Source organism: Sceloporus occidentalis, unplaced genomic scaffold, assembly GCF_023333645.1.
Source record: "Sceloporus occidentalis isolate IW3139 unplaced genomic scaffold, rSceOcc1.0.p SCAF_1, whole genome shotgun sequence".
NCBI lineage: Eukaryota > Metazoa > Chordata > Lepidosauria > Squamata > Phrynosomatidae > Sceloporus > Sceloporus occidentalis.
This window is the reverse complement of record NW_028316981.1, coordinates 44,531,098-44,549,674: the sequence shown is the minus strand read 5'-3', so window position 1 is coordinate 44,549,674 and position 18,577 is coordinate 44,531,098. Positions and strand designations below refer to the sequence as shown.

The 18,577-nt window shown below is 43.2% G+C and overlaps 1 protein-coding gene across 1 annotated transcript; it reads right to left on the bottom strand.

Moving 5' to 3' along the window:
• Positions 1–1,858: 1,858 nt before the first annotated feature.
• Positions 1,859–16,921, bottom strand: LOC149321346 (histone-lysine N-methyltransferase SETMAR). The gene is made up of 2 exons (XM_089496516.1): positions 16,845–16,921; positions 1,859–4,106 (listed from the first exon to the last, which is right to left on the bottom strand). The coding sequence occupies exons 1-2, from the start codon at positions 16,917–16,919 to the stop codon at positions 3,309–3,311; spliced, it is 873 nt and encodes a 290-aa protein (XP_089352642.1). The 5' UTR covers positions 16,920–16,921; the 3' UTR covers positions 1,859–3,308.
• Positions 16,922–18,577: the final 1,656 nt, after the last annotated feature.

Genomic DNA, 18,577 nt, shown 5'->3' with positions numbered 1-18,577 from the left:
TATTTCAAAGATTTATATCCCACTTTTCTCCCACAATGGGATTCATTGACCCTTCTTGTTTCTCAGACTTATCTTTTTTGGTTTCAGATCTGTTAGCATTCATAACCCAAATGATCCATTAGAAGGGATGATTTCTGAATATGCAGTCTGCATATATTCTATGGTTGGGTCCCCCTGCCCCATATTAACTGTCTCCTTGAATGCTGTGAACAATACCTACATATTCTCTACATATTCTCCATTTTGTTATCTAGAGGTACAAACTTCAATGATTCTATTTGATAAGAGTGGACTCAAGACTAACATCCTTATAGGCATTAACTGAAATTTGCCTATTTGCTGCTTCCTTTTTCTCAATCCTTGCATAAATATAGCTCTTGTCTTTCCAGAATCTGACACGACAGTGTATTACAGATTACAGTGCAATACAATAGCTACATCAGGAAAAAAGTGCTTATGGCCTCATATTGCTCTGGAGGTCCCCACTCCACCCAGACTGAAGGAAACAGTCGGAAAGTTGTGAGAGTGGTGCATGGCGTTTAATATTTCTGATCTCAGCAACACTGATACTTCACTGTCTTTAATAATGGCTTGAATTGTGTTGTAGAGTTACAAGTGCATATCTAGTTACATACTCATTATTTGCTTGGTATTCACAATCCCTACATACTTTCTAATTTCGGGCACATGTATGGACTGTGAAAGTCCCCCAGTCCCCACTTACTAGGAAGCAGCCATTGCAATTGATTCTGGTCTGGTCCCGTTACTTGGGGAAAAGCTGATGTTCACACTCCCTTCCTCGCGTGAGTGATCTTCAGTGCAAAGAGGAATTGCAATAGGGACCCCACATTTGCCTGTCGCAATGGAGATGGTTCATAGAAGTGGGTAGGAATGTTAGTCAGTTGCTTCCTGAGCAACAGGGGAACAGACCCCCATTGATTGCAGTGTCTGCTTCCTGATAAGTGAGGATGGTAGCCATGTAACTATAGTGGCTACATATTCGTAACTCCTCAATCAGATTCCAGCCATTGTCTTTATTGGTTCAAGAAGTCAATATTTATATTATACTTCCATTTTCTCATTTTGTATTTTTTTTTAAAAAAATCAAATATTCACAATAAATTATCACCGAGTCTTAGGCATAGTTACATGTACTAATAGATGGTTATTTGAATATCTTGGATGGGGAATAGGCTCAGCTTCTTAATGCTTCCAAGTAAGGCTGGAAACTTCACAACAGAGGAAAACAGGCTTCCTGGTTTTTATTGATAGCAGGACTGAACAGTGACAGAAATGAGATTTTATATGCATGGATAAAAGGAGAGAAGGGAATGAATATTTCACTTCCTAAAAATAACTTTTCTGTGTCAGATTCTCACACTTAGCAGCAGTACTGCTACTTACAACTACTTCCTTTCACTGCTTACAGGGTAATGAAGATGACTGGGAGAAAGAATTTGAAAAATAATAATATACTCCAAGGTACCTAGCACCAATATGAGAGTATTATTTTTGCTGATGTGCAGGGTCAGGGCACTGACTTCCAAGTCTTCCTTTCTGTAAAGGAGGTAATCAAATCAGATACAATCCAAGGAAATAGCATAATAAAGAGAATATAGGAGAGATAAGCATGATGAGGGAGATCCTAAGTGGATCCCACACTCCATAGCCAGTGCAGACAGGAAAAGGCCAAGACAAGGCAAAAAACAACTCTCGACTCCAGTCCCCTTAGGACCAATGATTAGATACATGACTGACTGGTAAATACATTCTCAATGACAGAGACAAAAAAAGCAAAGGCAAAGTGTTTCCTAAAAAAAAAAGATATTGAAGAAAGCAGTTGATATTTACATGTAGATAAGATACACAGGTTATTTAATGAATCAGACTAGCAACATAACCATGCATAAGTTGCACTACACATGCGGGGCAATCTACTTGCCACAGTGCTACAGATGTATTTTGCTGGCAGTGGTGGAAGAGGAGTTGCACATACAGCAATGTTATGCATTGTGTAATGTGCAAACACAGCACATAAAGCAATGTTATACACTGTGGCTATGCCATGCATAACGTACAAATAGCACTCAGGCATAGACATATGTTGCTCAATGTTCCTATTCTGCATGGGGATTGTGTAGTGTTCACTACATATGTAGCATATTTCCACATGCAGATATTTACATTATGCTGATAGGATGTTAGCATTACATCCCTCGTTTGCTACCCATCCTAGGCTTTTATTTTCCAAATTTTGGTATTTTTGAAGTGGTTTTATGCTATGACTGAACATAAATATGCTGGGAACTGATAATTAGATAAACGAAAATTTATTTCATTTACACGTGATTGTTTCAGGAAATTAATTCAGGGACAGACAGGAGAAAAACAATTAATACAATTACAAAAGCTCCTGGAACTAGTTTTACATGTGTGGTTGTTTTTTCCTCAAAAAGGACCGCAGCAGTGACAATTTTGGAGGGAGGAAGAAGGCAATAAGACAATCTAGATAGCCCAAAACCAAAACAATCTTAGATTCTTGGGACTACCTGGCTATGTGTCTATTCCACCTCCATTAATTAATGTTGCATTCATTTTTTTTCATAAAAGCAAATGCCTTGCTTAGTTATATGGACATACTGCTTATCTGTCCGGGATGCTTTGCTTGTGATTTCATGCATGGCAGGGGGTTGGACTGGATGGCCCTTGTGGTCTCTTCCAACTCTACAACTCTATGATTTTATGGAAGTATGTTCTCAGGATAAAAATGGTTCTGGCTTCAAGATAAAAGTGTTTCAAGTTGTGGAAATAAATAGTGTGGGTCATGTCTTTTGAAATTCCATTGGAGTACAAAGAATTACATGAGCCAATTTTAATCCTGTGTTAGTTCTGAGCAGTTAGATTATTACAATTGGTGGCCTGGTACAAAAGACACACAAGTTGTTAATAAAAGGGCACATCCAACCACTTCAGCAGGCATAGCAATTTAGAAATATAAGAAAGAACCTATTTGCACCATGTGCTCTCTATGCTCTGAATACACCTGCTGAGGCAATATTTAGAATAGAGCTGAGCTTTATTTTCTCTGTCAGCAGCACAAATTCCTCATGGTTTATCTGTTACAGGGTCCAAGTTCGCTGCAGATTGGGCTGAAGGCAGTAGCACGTGTCTCCAGAGTCAAAAGTAGGGAAGCCCACCCCTTTTCTGTTATTGCCATCCTTTTCTCTCCCTCCATCTTCTTTTCCAGCTAGTAGACTGGGACAGATCCATGTTGAAAAGGTCTAAACTGTTCGTGTATTGTTGTATTTTTACGATGTTTCCTCATTATGGCTTCTTACATCGTTGCGGAATAAAGAACTATCAAAAGGCAAGAAACCTGTACACATTTTGGTCCCACAGTAACAGGGCTTTTTAGATTCTTCCCCTTGTTGGAGGTTGGCCTGAACTTTAACAGGCAAAAAATTATGGTATCTTCCAGAATAATCATATGTAAGTTCTTCATTTGCACAAATATCACGGTCAGCAAAAAGTGCCAGCTTAGGGACCATTGAGTCTACTCGGACAGGGACCATAAAGAGGTTTGGTTCACAAGAGTGGTTCAGGAATCTTCCAACATTACCAATGTAGGTGGGATCCACAAATGTCTCCATGATCTGCCCATCACACAAGTGTTCCTTTAGTGCTATAATATAATTTGGATCACTTGGTGTCTGCAACTTCATTCTTCGACATGCTTCTTTAAAGCCTAGTATTTCCCCAGCGTATTCACATACAAATCTTCCTTTGGGTATGAACTCCAAAGTACGAAGACCCCATCCCTTTTTAGCTGACTTAAAAACTTCAAGTCTAAATTGTAAGCCTCTCTGAATTACTCTATTTTGGCATAACTCTCCACAGTGGCACATAGTGTTGCATTCAAAAATAGGCTTGAAGAAATCCAGTTCATTTCTTTCACTGCTCATGCACAAACTGTTATAGTTTTCCCCATAGCGAAGGCATGAACAAATGGAAGCCACACAGGATGCAGAATGACAGCTGCAGCCAGGGAAGGAAATCTCTGAGGGATCTGGTCTGCCTCCTTTTCCAGCCACATGATCAGGACTATACTGGAAACAAGAATGAACAACATTATGGTGGTGGCCAATAATGCCGTCCATATGAAAAATAAATATAGATACCATAGCATATGGTACAATAAGTGAACCAATTAATGCAGGATTCATTTATACTAGCTGAAATATCTATAAATATGAAATGTACTACATAATCTAGTATTTCAGATGTGCAATTTAGCATAATATTGTATAATTTCACACTAAAATAGCTAAAAGGTAAACTAGGAGTTTCACAATAGGTGAAATTGGTTAAAAAACTAGTTGTCCATCAGCCACTTTGTTTTTCTAACGTAGGTGCTGGTTTGGACAAGATGTTCAGTACAGGTGCTTTTAAGTCTAAGGTAGCACATGGAAACTTGTGGCTCCCCAGATGCTTCTTGAATCCAGTTCCCATCAGCCCCTGCCAGTTTGGCCAATGTAGAGATGATAGTGGGAATACGGTAGTCACTTATGAACATCTCAAAAAGTGCAGGTTCCCCACCCATTTGAACATATAATTTTTACTGTGTGCCTTCAAGTAATTTCCAACTTATGGTGACTCTAAGAAAAGTTTGCCATTGCCTTCCGCTGAGGCTGAGAAAATGTCATGTGCCCAGGTCACCCATGGATTCAGACTCTGGAGTCTCAGAGCCCTAGTCCAGCATTCAAGACATTACACTTGCTGGCTCTGAACATATACACTATATATCAAAGTTTTGGTTTCTTCATTTCACCTCCCTTCAGTAACTAATTACTTGTTGTGAATCAATTTATTTTATCTGTATTGTGTATTTAACCTATGTTGTAAAGCATTCTTGAGTCCTATACTGGGAGAAAGGTGGGCCATTAAATAAATAAGTAAATAAATAATATTTTTGGGTTTGGTAAGTAACTATACTATTTGTACATTTTAACGCCTATCCTATTTTGAATGGATTACTTATGTTCAGTAAGTCGATCCACTTTATCCACAGATTCAACTATCCACAGCTTGAAGACATTTTTTAAAAAAGCAAAATTCCAAAAAGCAAACCTTGCTTTTGCCGTTTTATATGTAAGGCACAGCATTTTGTTATATCATGGTATATAATTAGACTTGAGCGTCCAAAGATTTTGGTATTTCCCAGGGGTCCTGGACCCAAACCCTAGGAGATACCAAGGAGCCACTGTACTTTTTTCCTATTGTGTTTATGAACTAATGTAACCCTATAGAGAGGCAGGCTTATGGCTAAATTCCCCCATTATTAAAATAGCTACACTTATACAGACATACAATGAATTCATTGTTTCAATTCCTGATTAAAAATTTAATGCCTAGCTAGAAATTTCATTTTCTAAACTCAGAATATATGAAGATGGGATGGGAGAATTTAAGAGATAGGTAAGCAATGTGGGGGAGAAAGAGTGTGTTATGTGAAAACCTGATAAACATAATGTTAACAACAAACAAAAAGAAAACTGTTAAATTTACTTTGAAAAAGATGAAAGCCACAAAATAAGCTTTGTTTGTTTGTTTATTTATTTTTAATCAATATAATTTTCCTGCTTTTGTATCTGGACAGCGACAGAATAGGAGAGGTATAAGAAGTTGAATAACTTTGTGGGATTGCTTTTGCTTTACCTTTAAGATTATTACTCCAGAGATCCATTTTCTACAGTGCAGGTGCTACTAGTTCACAAGGGCTGCTGAGGATACACTTAATAATTTAATTCCTCCAAAGCAGCTCATTAGCCAAAGTAAGGATAATATTCTCTTTCCAGCCAACACAAATCTCATGGCTTCTAATTTTATCTCAGGTGACCAGCCATGATTCAGCATATTTTGGATGATAAATGCATTTTGTGAGAAGAAAAACATGAAAGTAAGTTACTCTTTGTCTACATAACAGGACAATGAAAGAGACGGTGGGAGATGAAATCAGAGATGTTTCAATCTGCAAGCATGCACAACAACAGTGGGAGTGTTCATATTGTTTTAACAGCGCTTCCTTAATTAATCCTAACTCCACAAGGCTACAGTTATCTTATCACAGCTGCAGTCAGCCTTCAAGAAACCAAAAAACCTCAAGCTTCTAGACTGCGGCGTGTGTTGTGTTAACACTTCCACAAAAACATTTGTGAAAGACTTAAAAGGAAGAAAGTTGAGAGCTAAACCTTGTGGTGTAAGAAATCATCCTTTCCAAGATTCTGATGTCACAGAAGGAGAAAACATATGTATAATATACTCCTATCCTAGCGTAATTACACAGACGTATGTTCTCCTGCATTTAATGAAATGTACTCTATGAAGGGTAACATCTTGTCTTTTCATATAAACAATGTATGGTGAGCCCTGCACATTTGCGGCTTTTACTTTTGCGGATTTGATTATTCATAGATTGGATTAGTATGTCATCTCTAGGAATCTTTAGAACATCTATGGCCAATGTCCACCAGAAGATACACTGTGGGACCTAGAGATTTCTAGAGAGAACACTTCTCTAGGCATTTGTAGGTCCTCCAGCACAATGCTTCAGTCAACATTTGGTGGATGTTGACCCTAGAGTTGTGCTGGAAGCCCTGGAGATTTCTAGAGAGGTATTCTCTCTGGTAAAATAATAATGGTTTTTTTTATCTGCGGTTTTCCCACTTTCATGAGGGTCCTGCATCTCTAACCCCAGCAAATACAGGAAGCCCACTTTAATATTGGTGATTAGTTAGCACCAATTTTGTTCATCTATTTTTTTTCTAAAAAGTTCAAGAACTATTCCAAGCTGTTTACATCCCATCGGCAGAGTACTGTGCTAATGAGACTGAATGTTCACGTCACAAGCGTGTGTGTAAGATGCTTTGAAAGCCTTAAAAGTTGTTCCCTTCAAGCTTGGCACAGAGGGCGATCAGTGGTATCACCAGATGCCAAAAAAAAGGGCCTCCAAAAAGGCCTTTTTGGAACTACACATGGCTTGCACTTTCCCACTCCCATTCTCCAAGAACATCCTGCTTTGACTAGATAGGACCTCAGGAATCAACCCCAATTAGTCTATCTATGAGCTGTCTCCAGAGAATATGACAAAGAGCAATGGATTCAAACTCTAGGAAAAGAGATTCCATCTCAACATTAGGAAGAATTCCCTGACAGTGTTTGACAATGAAATACTCTCTGTTGGAGATTGGTGGAATCTTCTTCTATGGAGGTTGTAAAACAGAGGCTGGATGTCCATCTGTCAGGGGTGCTTTGATTGTGTCTTCCTGCATGGCAGGGGGGTTAGACTGGATGGCCTTTGTGGTCTCTTCCAACTCTATGATCCTCGCCCCCCAGCTGTGTGTCAGCTGGGTCAACCTAGCCTCAGCTAGCTTAGGCTTTCTTTGAGTCTGCCTTGGTGTAAAACACTATCTGAGTGCATGGTTATATTTAGAAGGATTTATCAGTTCTACTTTTAAAGCAGTCTGGGTCCTTTGAGGTGATTTTTTCCCAGTGAAAAGGATCATCACGACCAGGTTATTTTTCTTCTGTTTTTCTATTCCTGCGCCTTCTACATTTTATCACACTGAACTCTTCTAAAAAGAAGTTGCTGCAAAACAGAATAAAATCTGTAATCCTGGCAAGTAATGATTTACGAGACACATAGTTACCTGTAATGTGTAAAGAAAGAATAATGAAGTTATAGTTATATCAGTGATTCCCAAAGCGGGTGGTATGCCCCCCCAGAGGTTGGTGGAAAGATTCAAGGGGGCAGTGAGGGGGTGAAGGAGGCAGCAGGGTGGCAGTGAAGTAAAAGGGGCAAGGGGGCATTCAGTCAAAGTATTTTGATAGCCCTGTTTAAATTTGAAGGGGTGTCATATTGGGGATGCAGAAAGCTTGTTTTCTACTGCTCCAGAGAATAGGACTCAGAGCAATGGGTTCAAACTACAGGAAAAGAGATTTCATTGCAACATTAGGAGGAACTTCCTAACAATGAGAGCTGTTCGACAGTGGAACACACTCTTTCAGAGTGTGGAGGAGTCTCCTTCTTTGTAGGTTTTTGAAGACAGGCTAGATAGCCATCTGTCAGGAGTGCTTTCATTGTGAGTTCCTGCATTTCAGGGGGTTGAACTGGATGACCCTGGTGGTTTCTTCCAATTCTATGATTCAGTTGGTGTGCAGTAAAGACAAGGGGAACCAGCACCCCTTAAAGACCATGGTGGGGATAAGGATTGCATAAAACACCTCTTCAAGGTCCTTTAAAAACATAACATAGCCTTGTTGATCGTTTAGTGTGGTAGTATCTCCTGCTTTTTGCCTGCCTGCACAAGCTCCCTGCCCTAGCTGCATTGTTCACTGGTGGTGGCAGTGGCGGTTGGAAAACTCTTGCGAGGCTTGGGTGCAGGACATTGCTTCTGTTGCTGAGAACAGCACCATTTGGGGACAGACTAAAGCAAGCAGTTAAGAGCACATGGCAGTGGGGGTGGCGGGGGAGAGAAGGAGCTTTCAGATTTGGAATCCTGCTTAAGCTTTGTGAGCTTTGCTGGGACTTGGCTGACAGGTTGGAATTGCACTGCAGCTCCCGCTTTCTTTCATCAGACAGGCTGAGAGAAGAGGTAGCAGACAAAACCATTTCTTTGTGGGAGAATGGACACTTGAAGCTGTGTGGGGAAGACATGTCTCTGGGGAAGGACAGGGAGCGATATTGTGTTTTTAATATGTTATACTGTTTAATACTGTCTTAAGGGGGGGGGGGGGAAGGGATAAAGTGTTTTTAATTGTTATATTTTATATTTTACTGTTGTCAACCGCCCGGATTGGTTTGCCATAGGGCGGTATACAAATAATAATAATAATAAATATTATTATTATTATTAGGGGCCAATTCTTGGAAGGAGCCCTTCACTTTGGAGCAGCTCCTATAGTTAAAATATCTCTCTTTCCCCCTCCAGGCCAGTCCCCAGTCCAGGGCATGTGGCCTCTGCAAGCCCCCTACACACACACCAGCTACATGCTCTGCCCCAACCGAGAAGGATTGAGTCCTCCCTCACTAGGGAGAAGCTTCTCTCTGTATCTGATTGCCTTGGAAGTAACAACTGAGGAGCTGGCAGAGCAGTGATTTCTTGCCCACACTGGCCTTTGCTGGAGAGGCTGCATGGGTAAGAGGCTTCTTGGTTGCTGCTCAGTTGCTGCTCCTGGATGACCAGGTGTGAAGTGACAGAGACTGGTTATGCTGAATTTACATTAGAACAGTAGGCCTAATATCAGTATCAGTATCAAAATATGTATTGGGGAGGGGTGATAGGTTCGTTGGCCAAGACAAAAGGGGGGAATAGTTGGAGAAAGTTTGGGGACCACTGCGTTATAGTAATGATTATAGTAATGATTTCTAGTTACCTTTAAGGTAATTTCTTGAGGGACTTCTTAGACTGCTGCCACACTGTGGAAATAAAGCATTTTGACACCATTTTAATTTCCATGGGTCAATGATATGGAATCCTGAGACTTGTAGTTTTGTGTGGCATCAGAGATCTTTGACAGAGAAGGCTAAATACCTCACAAAAGTATAAAGCCTAAAATTCTATTGCATAGAGCCATCAAAGCTAAAGTGGTACCAAACTGCTTTATTTCTGCAGTGTGGCAATCATTTTAGAGACATTTTGAACAGGAATTTCAAGATCTTATCAAGTACAGATTTAAATCCTATTGTTACTTCTGACTAGACTCAATGAATCAATAGGATTTACATACATGTTGTTTCACTATCCAACGCTTGATTCAATGGGCGCATTTTCATTGGGATAAACCAACAGGATTCCAGCCCTAAGGTGTATATTTTTAAGTAAAAAGAAATATGAGCAATGTAATCCATTGCTATGTTTCCTGTGATGTTAATACATATTGCTGCTACTATTACTACTACCACTACACACATACATCAAGTAACCAACTCTTTGGGAAAGAAGCTTCTTTTTTCAAAGTCTTTTTAGGCCCACTCAGCCCTTTTTCAGCCACTGACTAAATGGCTTTTTTAAAAGCAGCACTGACACTGGGGGGACATTGTGAAGAAGGACTGGAGAAACAGAAACTTTTAGTGTGTGTGTCTGTAGTAAACAATACAATAAATCTAGAGGTGGGAGTGTTATCAGTTCTACTCTAGATATGTGTGCCTGTGAAACCAATAACATACCAAGAAATAAGTGTATGTGTATATGTATTGTGTATTTGGTACAAAATAGGAGGAGAGACAGCAAACCTCTTTTTGAAGATCTTTTGCCATGAAAACCCTGTGATGAGACAATCTAAAATGAGACAAGAGACAGTGCCAGAAGATTTGACTCCCAGGTTGGAAGGCGCTCAGTGACCCACTGGGGAAGAACAGAGGACAAGAATGTGTCTAATGATCCAACTGGACTCAAGTTGAAAGGATGTTCACCTGTTGATGTGCTCAGAGGTGAAGGGAGTTCAAAGCTGCTCAGCACATATGATAGGGACATGGAATATGAAAGCATCAATCAGGGGAAGCTAGATATATTAAACAGGAAATGGAATGTGTGAACACTGAAAATACTTGCTGTGAATGAGCTAAAGCGGACACGAATAGGGCATTCTGAGTCATAATCATAGAATCACAGAACTGGAAGAGATCTCAAGAGCCGTCAAGTCCAACCCCTTGCCATGTAGGAATACACAATATTATACGCAAAACAGGATAAGGTTTGGAGGAAGGAAGTGTGAAAATTGGAGAAAAGAACATCAGCAATGTAAGTTATGCAAATGACATCATACTACTAGCAGACAATGTCTTCCTTGACATTTCTCAGTAAATTGTTCCAAGTCCATGATGTTTTCCACTAGTAATATGATGCCATCCGCATATTTTAGATTGTTGATGTTTTTTCTTATTATCTTCACTCCTCCTCCTTCTACGTCTAAGCCTGTTCTTCATGTGATGTTTTCTGAGAAGACATGATTCACTAGAAAAGACAATAAATCTTGGTAAGGTAGAAGGCAGTAGGAAAAAAGGAAGACCTTATTCCAGATGGATTGACTCAATCAAATAAGCCACGGCCCACATCTACAGGACCTGAGCAGGGCTATTAATGATAGAGTGACTGAGATTCACAGGGTCACCATAGGTTGAAGAGGAGTTTACCGCAGTTAACAACAACTTAAACAACTCAGTAACTGGAAAAACATTCCAATTGTTCAAGTAACAAAAGTTTGTATTGTTACAAGACATGAGTGACCTCTAACGGATGCAAGTGATACTACAACATCATCTAACACAAGCCTTGGGAAGTGAAGTAAATCTCCCTAGATTTTCCTGTAGTGATTTTATCTTGGATATTGAAATGTTCCTGTGCCTTTTATCAAGAGGTAGAAATGCCATGAAGCAAAATGCTATATTTGTGCAAATACTGCTACTAAAGCCATTGGAAACCAGCCCAAAACAATGTACATTCCCCCCCACCCCCAAATACGCTGCACAAAGAGCTATTCTTAATTATCAAAAATAGAAAAGTGCAATGTATAATAATAAAAGTGTCTGGATTCAAAGACATAGCTGTGTTAGTATGGAAGATCAGTTTGCAAAGGGATCTTGTGACACCTTTGAGATTAACAAAATGAAAGAAGCTGGTAGCACGAGCTTTTGTAGACTGGACCCTACTTCCTCAGATGAATGAGGAGTGTCTGTTTGGCTGTCTCCATCATAGCTCTAAGACTGAAAGCAGAGACCTGAAACTTGCCATACAGGAGACATTCATACAGGTGTGCATCTTGGGTTTTTTTTTTAAAAAAAGAACTATTTAATTTTAATTAACATCTGTTTGTAGTCTTCAGTACTACACTGAGTCACTGTGTGACACTGAGGCACTACTAGGACATAATGTGGCAGACACCAGATTACTCAGAAGTTAGAGGACTCCTTGGAAGTATGAGGGATCCTCGGGAGTAAAGGACAGTGTTATTTTTTGACAATAAATTCCATTCTCTGATATGATAGTGTTGTTGCTATTATTGCAAGGAACTGACTACTATACAGTGGGCCCTTGGTATCTCCTGAGGTTTGGTTCCAAGTCCTGCCATGGCTACCAAAAGCCATGGATGCTCAAGTCCCATAAAATACAATGGTATAGTAAAATGGTGTCTCTTTTATAAAATGGTAAAATCAAGGTTTGCTTTTGGGAATTTATACATTTTTTCAATATATTTAAGTGGTGGGTGCTTGAATCTATGGATACGAAGGGCCAAATGTAGTGGTTTTTCAGTTTTGTAAACTGAAAGGAAGTACTTTGCCTAGCAAAAGATGGAGGTCCATAATTGACTCTGGCTATCAAAGCTGTTCCTGCTACAAAACTGGGAGACCAACCTGGGAGGTGTAGACTTTGGTACTCTTGCCTGCTCCATTTCTATCTGGCTTGGGAGGGCAGGGACTTGTAGTAGTAACTACTGCTACTACTAGCAAGGCCTGGAAACCATGAGACTGAGGGGTAATTGAGACAATGAAAATAATCCCAGTAGAATATAGGTTGAATCTTTGTTGTTCACATGCATTTTGAACGCACCTGATTAAGTTTTTATTTGGGACTCCTTGGAAGTATGAGGAAGCATGAAGCTCCCCCGGCCCCACACTTAATCTGGGGTAATCAATTTCAGGTCCCCCCACCAAGTTTTAATAAAAGATTTGCATTTTTGGTTATATGAATAACTGATGCAAATAGACCTGGGTGAAAACTTTGCATGCCTTGAACATGTTTTGAATACATCCACATCATCAACTCCATTGTTATTTGTAGTGTTGACATGTGTGTGAAACCGAACTCGCAGAGGTGCATTAAAAAAAATACTGTGAACAGCAAAACTGGAATATGTGAGTGAGATTATTCTCCCCGGCTCGATCCATGGGGAGAGGCAGGGAAGAAATTATTATTATTATTTTCATTTTTGCAGTCAAGCTAAAATAACCATCTGAATAACCCCTAAGGCAACAGTGGGAGTTTTGAGTCCCTCTAGATGAGGGATTCCAACTCCCAGCAGCCTCTGCTAGAATAACCAATGGTAAGCAATGTGGACAGGATCCTTGGAGAGGTAAAAGCCACCACATGTATCTTGGACCCTTGTCCTTCTTGGCTTGTTAAACAGGCCAGAGGAACACAGGCTGAATGGGTAAAGGAGGTAATCAATGCCTCCTTACAACAAGGCAGAATTTCATCCTGCCTAAAGGAGGCTGTTGTGAGGCCTCTGTTAAAAAAGTCATCCTTGGATCCCACAATAATGAATACTATCAGCCAGTGTCTAACCTACTCATTTCTGGGCAAGGTTTTGGAACGTGTGGTGGCTTCCCAATTCCAGGGATTTCTGGATGAAATGGATTATCTAGATCCATATCAATCTGGCTTCATACCTGGCTATGGAACAGAGACAGCCTTGATCGCTTTGGTGGATGGCCTACGCAGGGAACCGGACAGGGGGAGTGTGTCCCTGTTGGTTCTCCTGGACCTCTCAGAGGCTTTTGATACCATTGATCATGGTATCCTTCTGGGACGCCTCTCTGGGATGGGGCTTGGAGGTACTGTTGTACAGTGGCTCCGCTCCTTCCTGGAGGGGCGAACCCAGAAGGTGGTACTAGGGGACTCATGTTTGGTCCCCTGGCCACTGACCTGTGGGGTTCCTCAGGGTTCTGTGGGATCCCTATGTTGTTTAACAGATACATGAAACTGCTGGGAAAGGTTGTCTGGGGTTTTGGGGTGCAGTGTCATCAATATGCAGATGACACTCAACTCTACCACTCCTTCCCACCTCTATCCAAGGAAGCTGTCCTGGTCCTAAAACAGTGTCTGTCTTCCGTAATGGACTGGATGAGGGCAAACAAGTTGAAACTTAATCCAGACAGGACAGAGATGGTCCTAGTCAGTCAGAAGGCAGATCAGGGAATAGGGATCCAGCCTGTATTAAATGGGGTTACATTCCCCCTGAAGAGGCAGGTTCACAGTTTGGGGGTACTCTTGGACTCAGCTTTGAACCTGGAGGCCCAGTTCTCTGCTGTGACCAGGAGTGCTTTCTCACATTAAAAACTTGTGCGCCAACTGTGCCCATTCCTTGAGAAGCCAGATCTGGCCACAGTGGTACATGGCTAGGTTACATCCTGTTTAGACTACTGTAATGGGCTCTACATGGGACTGCCTTTGAAAAGTGTTTGGAAAATTCAACTGGTTCAAAGAGCTGCTGCCAGGCTGTTAACAGGGGCAGATTACAGAGATCATACAATGCGCCTGTTGAAACAGCTTCCTTGGCTGCCAATTTGTTTCTGGGCACAATTCAAGGTGCTGTTTATTACCTACAAAGCCCTACATGGCTCAGGTCCACACTATTTGGCAGACTGTTTCTCCTGGTGTGAACCAGCCCGGACTGAGATCCCCTGGAGAAGCCCTTCAGTCCATCCCAACACCATCACAAACACTGTTGGTGGGGACACGAGAGAGGGTCTTCTCAGTGGCTGCCCCTAGACTCTGGAACTCCCTGCCCAGAAAGATCAGAACGGCTCCCTCCTTGATGGCCTTCCGCTGGCAGGTGAAGTCCTACCTGTTCAAACAGGCATTTAAGGAATTGCTATAAGGAAAGGCTGGGATGTTGGACCAGTTTAAAAATTCTTTTTAATGTACTTTTTATTTTATTGTACTATTTTTTTTAAATACTGTGAAGCCGCTCTGAGTCCCAGTCCTGGGAAAAGAGCGGGATATGAATAAATAAATAAATAAATAAATAAATGCTGGGTGTTGCAGATGCACATGCCATGATAGTGTTCTGATACCAATGCACACTTGTCCCTCCATATTCACTAGGGTTAAAGACACAAGACCCCTATGAATATGGAAAAACTGCAAATAACAAAAACACCATGTTTTTACCTGAGAAGACACCTCTTTGGGAATCTCTCCAGGGCAGCTCTGTGGTCAACGTCCGACACACACTGACCATAGAACTGCACTGAAGGAGCTACAAAGGCCTGGTAGAGTGTTCTCTCTAGGAATCTCTATGCCTTTCAGTGCAACTTTTAATTAAAGTTGACTGTAGAGTTGCACTGGAGGAGGGCCTAGATCAGGGGTCGGCAACCTCCGGCCCGCGGGCGCCTTTCCGCCGGCCCCTGGTCCCTCCCGCCGCCGAAATCGCAGCTGATTTCGGCGGCTTCAGCCGCCATTTTGCCCATTCCGAGGGCCGCTGCGGCCTCCGGAGCCCCGAAACGGGGCTCCAGCAGCCGCAACGGGCCTCTGGGAGGCCCGCTGCGTCCTCCGAAGCCTCGAAACGGGGCTCCAGCAGCTGCAACGGGCCTCTGGGAGGCCCGCTGCGTCCTCCGGAGCCTCGAACGGGGCTCCAGCAGCCGCAACGGGCCCCTGGGAGGCCCGTTGCCGCCGCTGGGGCCCTCCAGGAGGGCTCCTGCGACGGCAGCGGGCCCCTGGGCGGCCAGTTGCCGCCGCTGGGGCCCTCCAGGAGGGCTCCTGCGACGGCAGCGGGCCCCTGGGAGGCCAGTTGCCGTCGCTGGGGCCCTCCAGGAGGGCTCCTGTGACGGCAGCGGGCCCCTGGGAGGCCAGTTGCTGTCCCTTGGGCCCTCCAGGAGGGCTCCTGCGATGGCAGAGGGCCTCCCAGAGGCCCGTTGCCTGCACCGGGGTCCTCCAGGAGGGCTCCAGTGGCGGCAGCGGGCCCCTGGGAGGCCCGTAGCCATCGCAAGTTCCATGCAGGAGGGCTCCAACGGCGGCAGCGGGCCCCTGGGAGGCCAGTTGCTGTCCCTTGGGCCCTCCTGGAGGACCCCAGCAAAGGCAACGGACCTCTGGGAGGCCAGTTGCCGTCGCAGGGGCCCTCCAGGAGGGCTCCGACGGCGGCAGCGGGGCCCTGGCGTCAGGTGCCAGCAAAGACGGGGAGGCCTCCAGCCGGCTCTTTCCTGGCCTCTGACAGGGCCTGGGGCCCCGTCAGGGGCCGGCAAAGAGGAGGTGGCATGGCCCTTGGGGGTGGAAGCTCCGCCCCTGGGGGTGGAAGCTCCGCCCCCAGCATGCGGCCCCGCCCCCGGGGGTGGAAGCTCCACCCCCCGGCCTCGGCCCCCCGGTTGTTTGAGGGACACCAACCCGGGCCCGGCTCAAAAAGGTTGCCTACCCCTGGCCTAGATATTCCTAGGGAGAACATATTAAATCCGTGAATAATCAAATCCGCAAATATGGAGGGACGAGTGTAGCTGCCATGGCTGCATCTCATGGACCCCTGGGAGTTGTAGCTCCATCAATTGCCTGCCATTCTCTGCTAATGGCTCCAGGGTGAACTACAAATCCCAGGGTTCTATAGGCTGTAAGAGTGCCGATTCAAGCAGCACCACCGCGCAAGGCGGAACCAGGCTGCGTCCGCACTGCAGAAATAATCCGTCCTGACACTGCTTTAACTGCCACAGCCCCATCCTACGGAATCCTGGGATTTGTAGTTTGTTGTGGCACCAGAGCTCTCTGTAAATGTATCAAAAACTATAGTTCCCAGGATTCCATAGCATTGAAGGCCATGGCAGTTAAAGTGGTGTCAGACTGGATTATTTCTGCACTCACCTTGAAAGCATTTTGAAACCACCTTTAGCTGCCCTGGCAGCATCCCATGGGATCCTGGGATCTGTCGCTCCACCTCTGGGCAAACTACAGATCCCAGGAGTCCACAGGCTGCAGCAATGGCAATGTATTCAGTAGCTTCCTCTTCCTCCTCCAGGAGCCTGGGCTTCATCTGTCCCAAGGAGTACTGCTTGGGAGCGGCTCTCCTGTCCTCCTCCTCCTCACCTGAAATGGCGGGGGCCCCTCGGAGGGCGGCCACACAGAGACAGCGACGCTCTCCGACCCGCCACTCAGGTCCATGCTTCGCCTCTGCTAATTCAGGCAATGGAGTAGCTCCTTATTTGGCTTTGGTCCCGCCCTCCTCTGCTAGGATTGGCTCTCCCACAACAGCCTTGTGCTTTGATTGGCCAGGCGGAGCTGAGTGGCAGGTGACGATGGATGCTGGGACCTTGTGCGTCTATCCAGTGGAATTGTGGGATTTGAAGTCTAGGGAGGGGCATTTAGAACCGTCAGCCAGGGAACTCTAGGGCCTCGCTAAAACTACAAACCCCAAGAATCCATGAAGTGTTAAAGTAAAACGTAGAGCTGTAATGTCTGATAGGGTTAGAAGAGAGTAAACACATCCTCTTGCGAGTTTTCAAGTGGAAGACATTTCCCCCTTTCCCAAGACATGTCCTACATTTCAACCTTCTGTCCAGGAGGGATTCCAAAACACATTGTTTTGACTAAGGACCGTGAACTAACATTATATCTATCTATCTATCTATCTATCCATCTATCTAAACACCTCTGGACAAATCTTTCCCAGAAGTGGTTTGGACAGGTCCTTTCTCTCAGATACAGCCTTTGGCACTAGTATCCTATATAGCAATCAATAGAAAATAAGATGCCATTTTGTTTTTTTGCCCCCATCTTTAAGCCTGGGCCAGAAAACAGAGCTAGAATAAATTCCCCTTTGCAGCAAGTTGAAAAGCATTTTGTATATAGGAGATATATCCCATAGAAACACCCTAGAGCTGCAGTGCTAACTGGGGGCTATATTGCAGGGCTATCATAAAGGCCTCAGTCTCAGGGTCAGATATCAGAATAACGGACAGTAGGGGTTATTATACTGCATTGAAAACAACCCTTCTAACACTACCAAATTTTGTTATGGCACGAGGTTTTGTGGACGACTTGAATTCTGTTTGCATTTCTCACACACACAAAACTCAGCTAGAGTTAGCATGCATCCCTGTCCTTGTTACCACCTTCTGTTTGATAGGAGTGGAATGAGGGCAAAAGGATGGCAATACTCTCCAAATAAATAAGTAAATAAAAAATAAGAAAGATCAAACATTATACATGTTCGTTCTAAACTTGAACACTGAACAATTGGTGGATAGAGACATATCTTACTATACCTTAAGCATAATGTTCATTTTCCCAAGGCATATTAGAACCTTCTAGTCACAAAAGGGTTTTTTTTCCAGGGCTATATACAGAAAAACCAACTTAAAACCATTCACTTTTTAAAAATGGCAACATATAATTTAAACAATGTAAAGTCGAAGGCTTTCATGGCCGGCATCCATAGTTTTTTGTGGGTTTTTCAGGCTATGCTGCCATGTTCTAGCAGAGTTTCTTCCTGACGTTTCGCCAGCATCTGTGGCGATTGGCGAATGCAGATGCTGGCGAAACATCAGAAAGAAACTCTGCTAGAACATGGCAGCATAGCCTGAAAAACCCACAAAAAATATCATTTAAACACTCAAAAAATATCAAACTGTTTAACTCAAACCAGTTTAAAACAAGTTAGTTAAGGCAGTATAAAATTTTGTACATGTATTATTTACTTGTATGCAAAGATAGGATGACACTGTCTGGCCACTAATGTTCCTATGCAGGTAAGTGTGCTCAACACACTTTCATGAAAAGAAGGCAAGACAACATCAAGCTAAAAGTATAACGCTGCTTCT

What these genes read in the sequence shown, in the direction of transcription:
- LOC149321346 (XM_089496516.1), bottom strand. Translation starts at nt 16,919, where the DNA reads ATGGACCTGAGTGGCGGGTCGGAGAGCGTCGCTGTCTCTGTGTGGCCG. An exon ending in AGGGGCCCCCGCCATTTCAG is followed by an intron (nt 4,107 to 16,844) that starts GTGAGGAGGAGG and finishes TCTTGTTTCCAG; the next exon opens with TATAGTCCTGATCATGTGGC.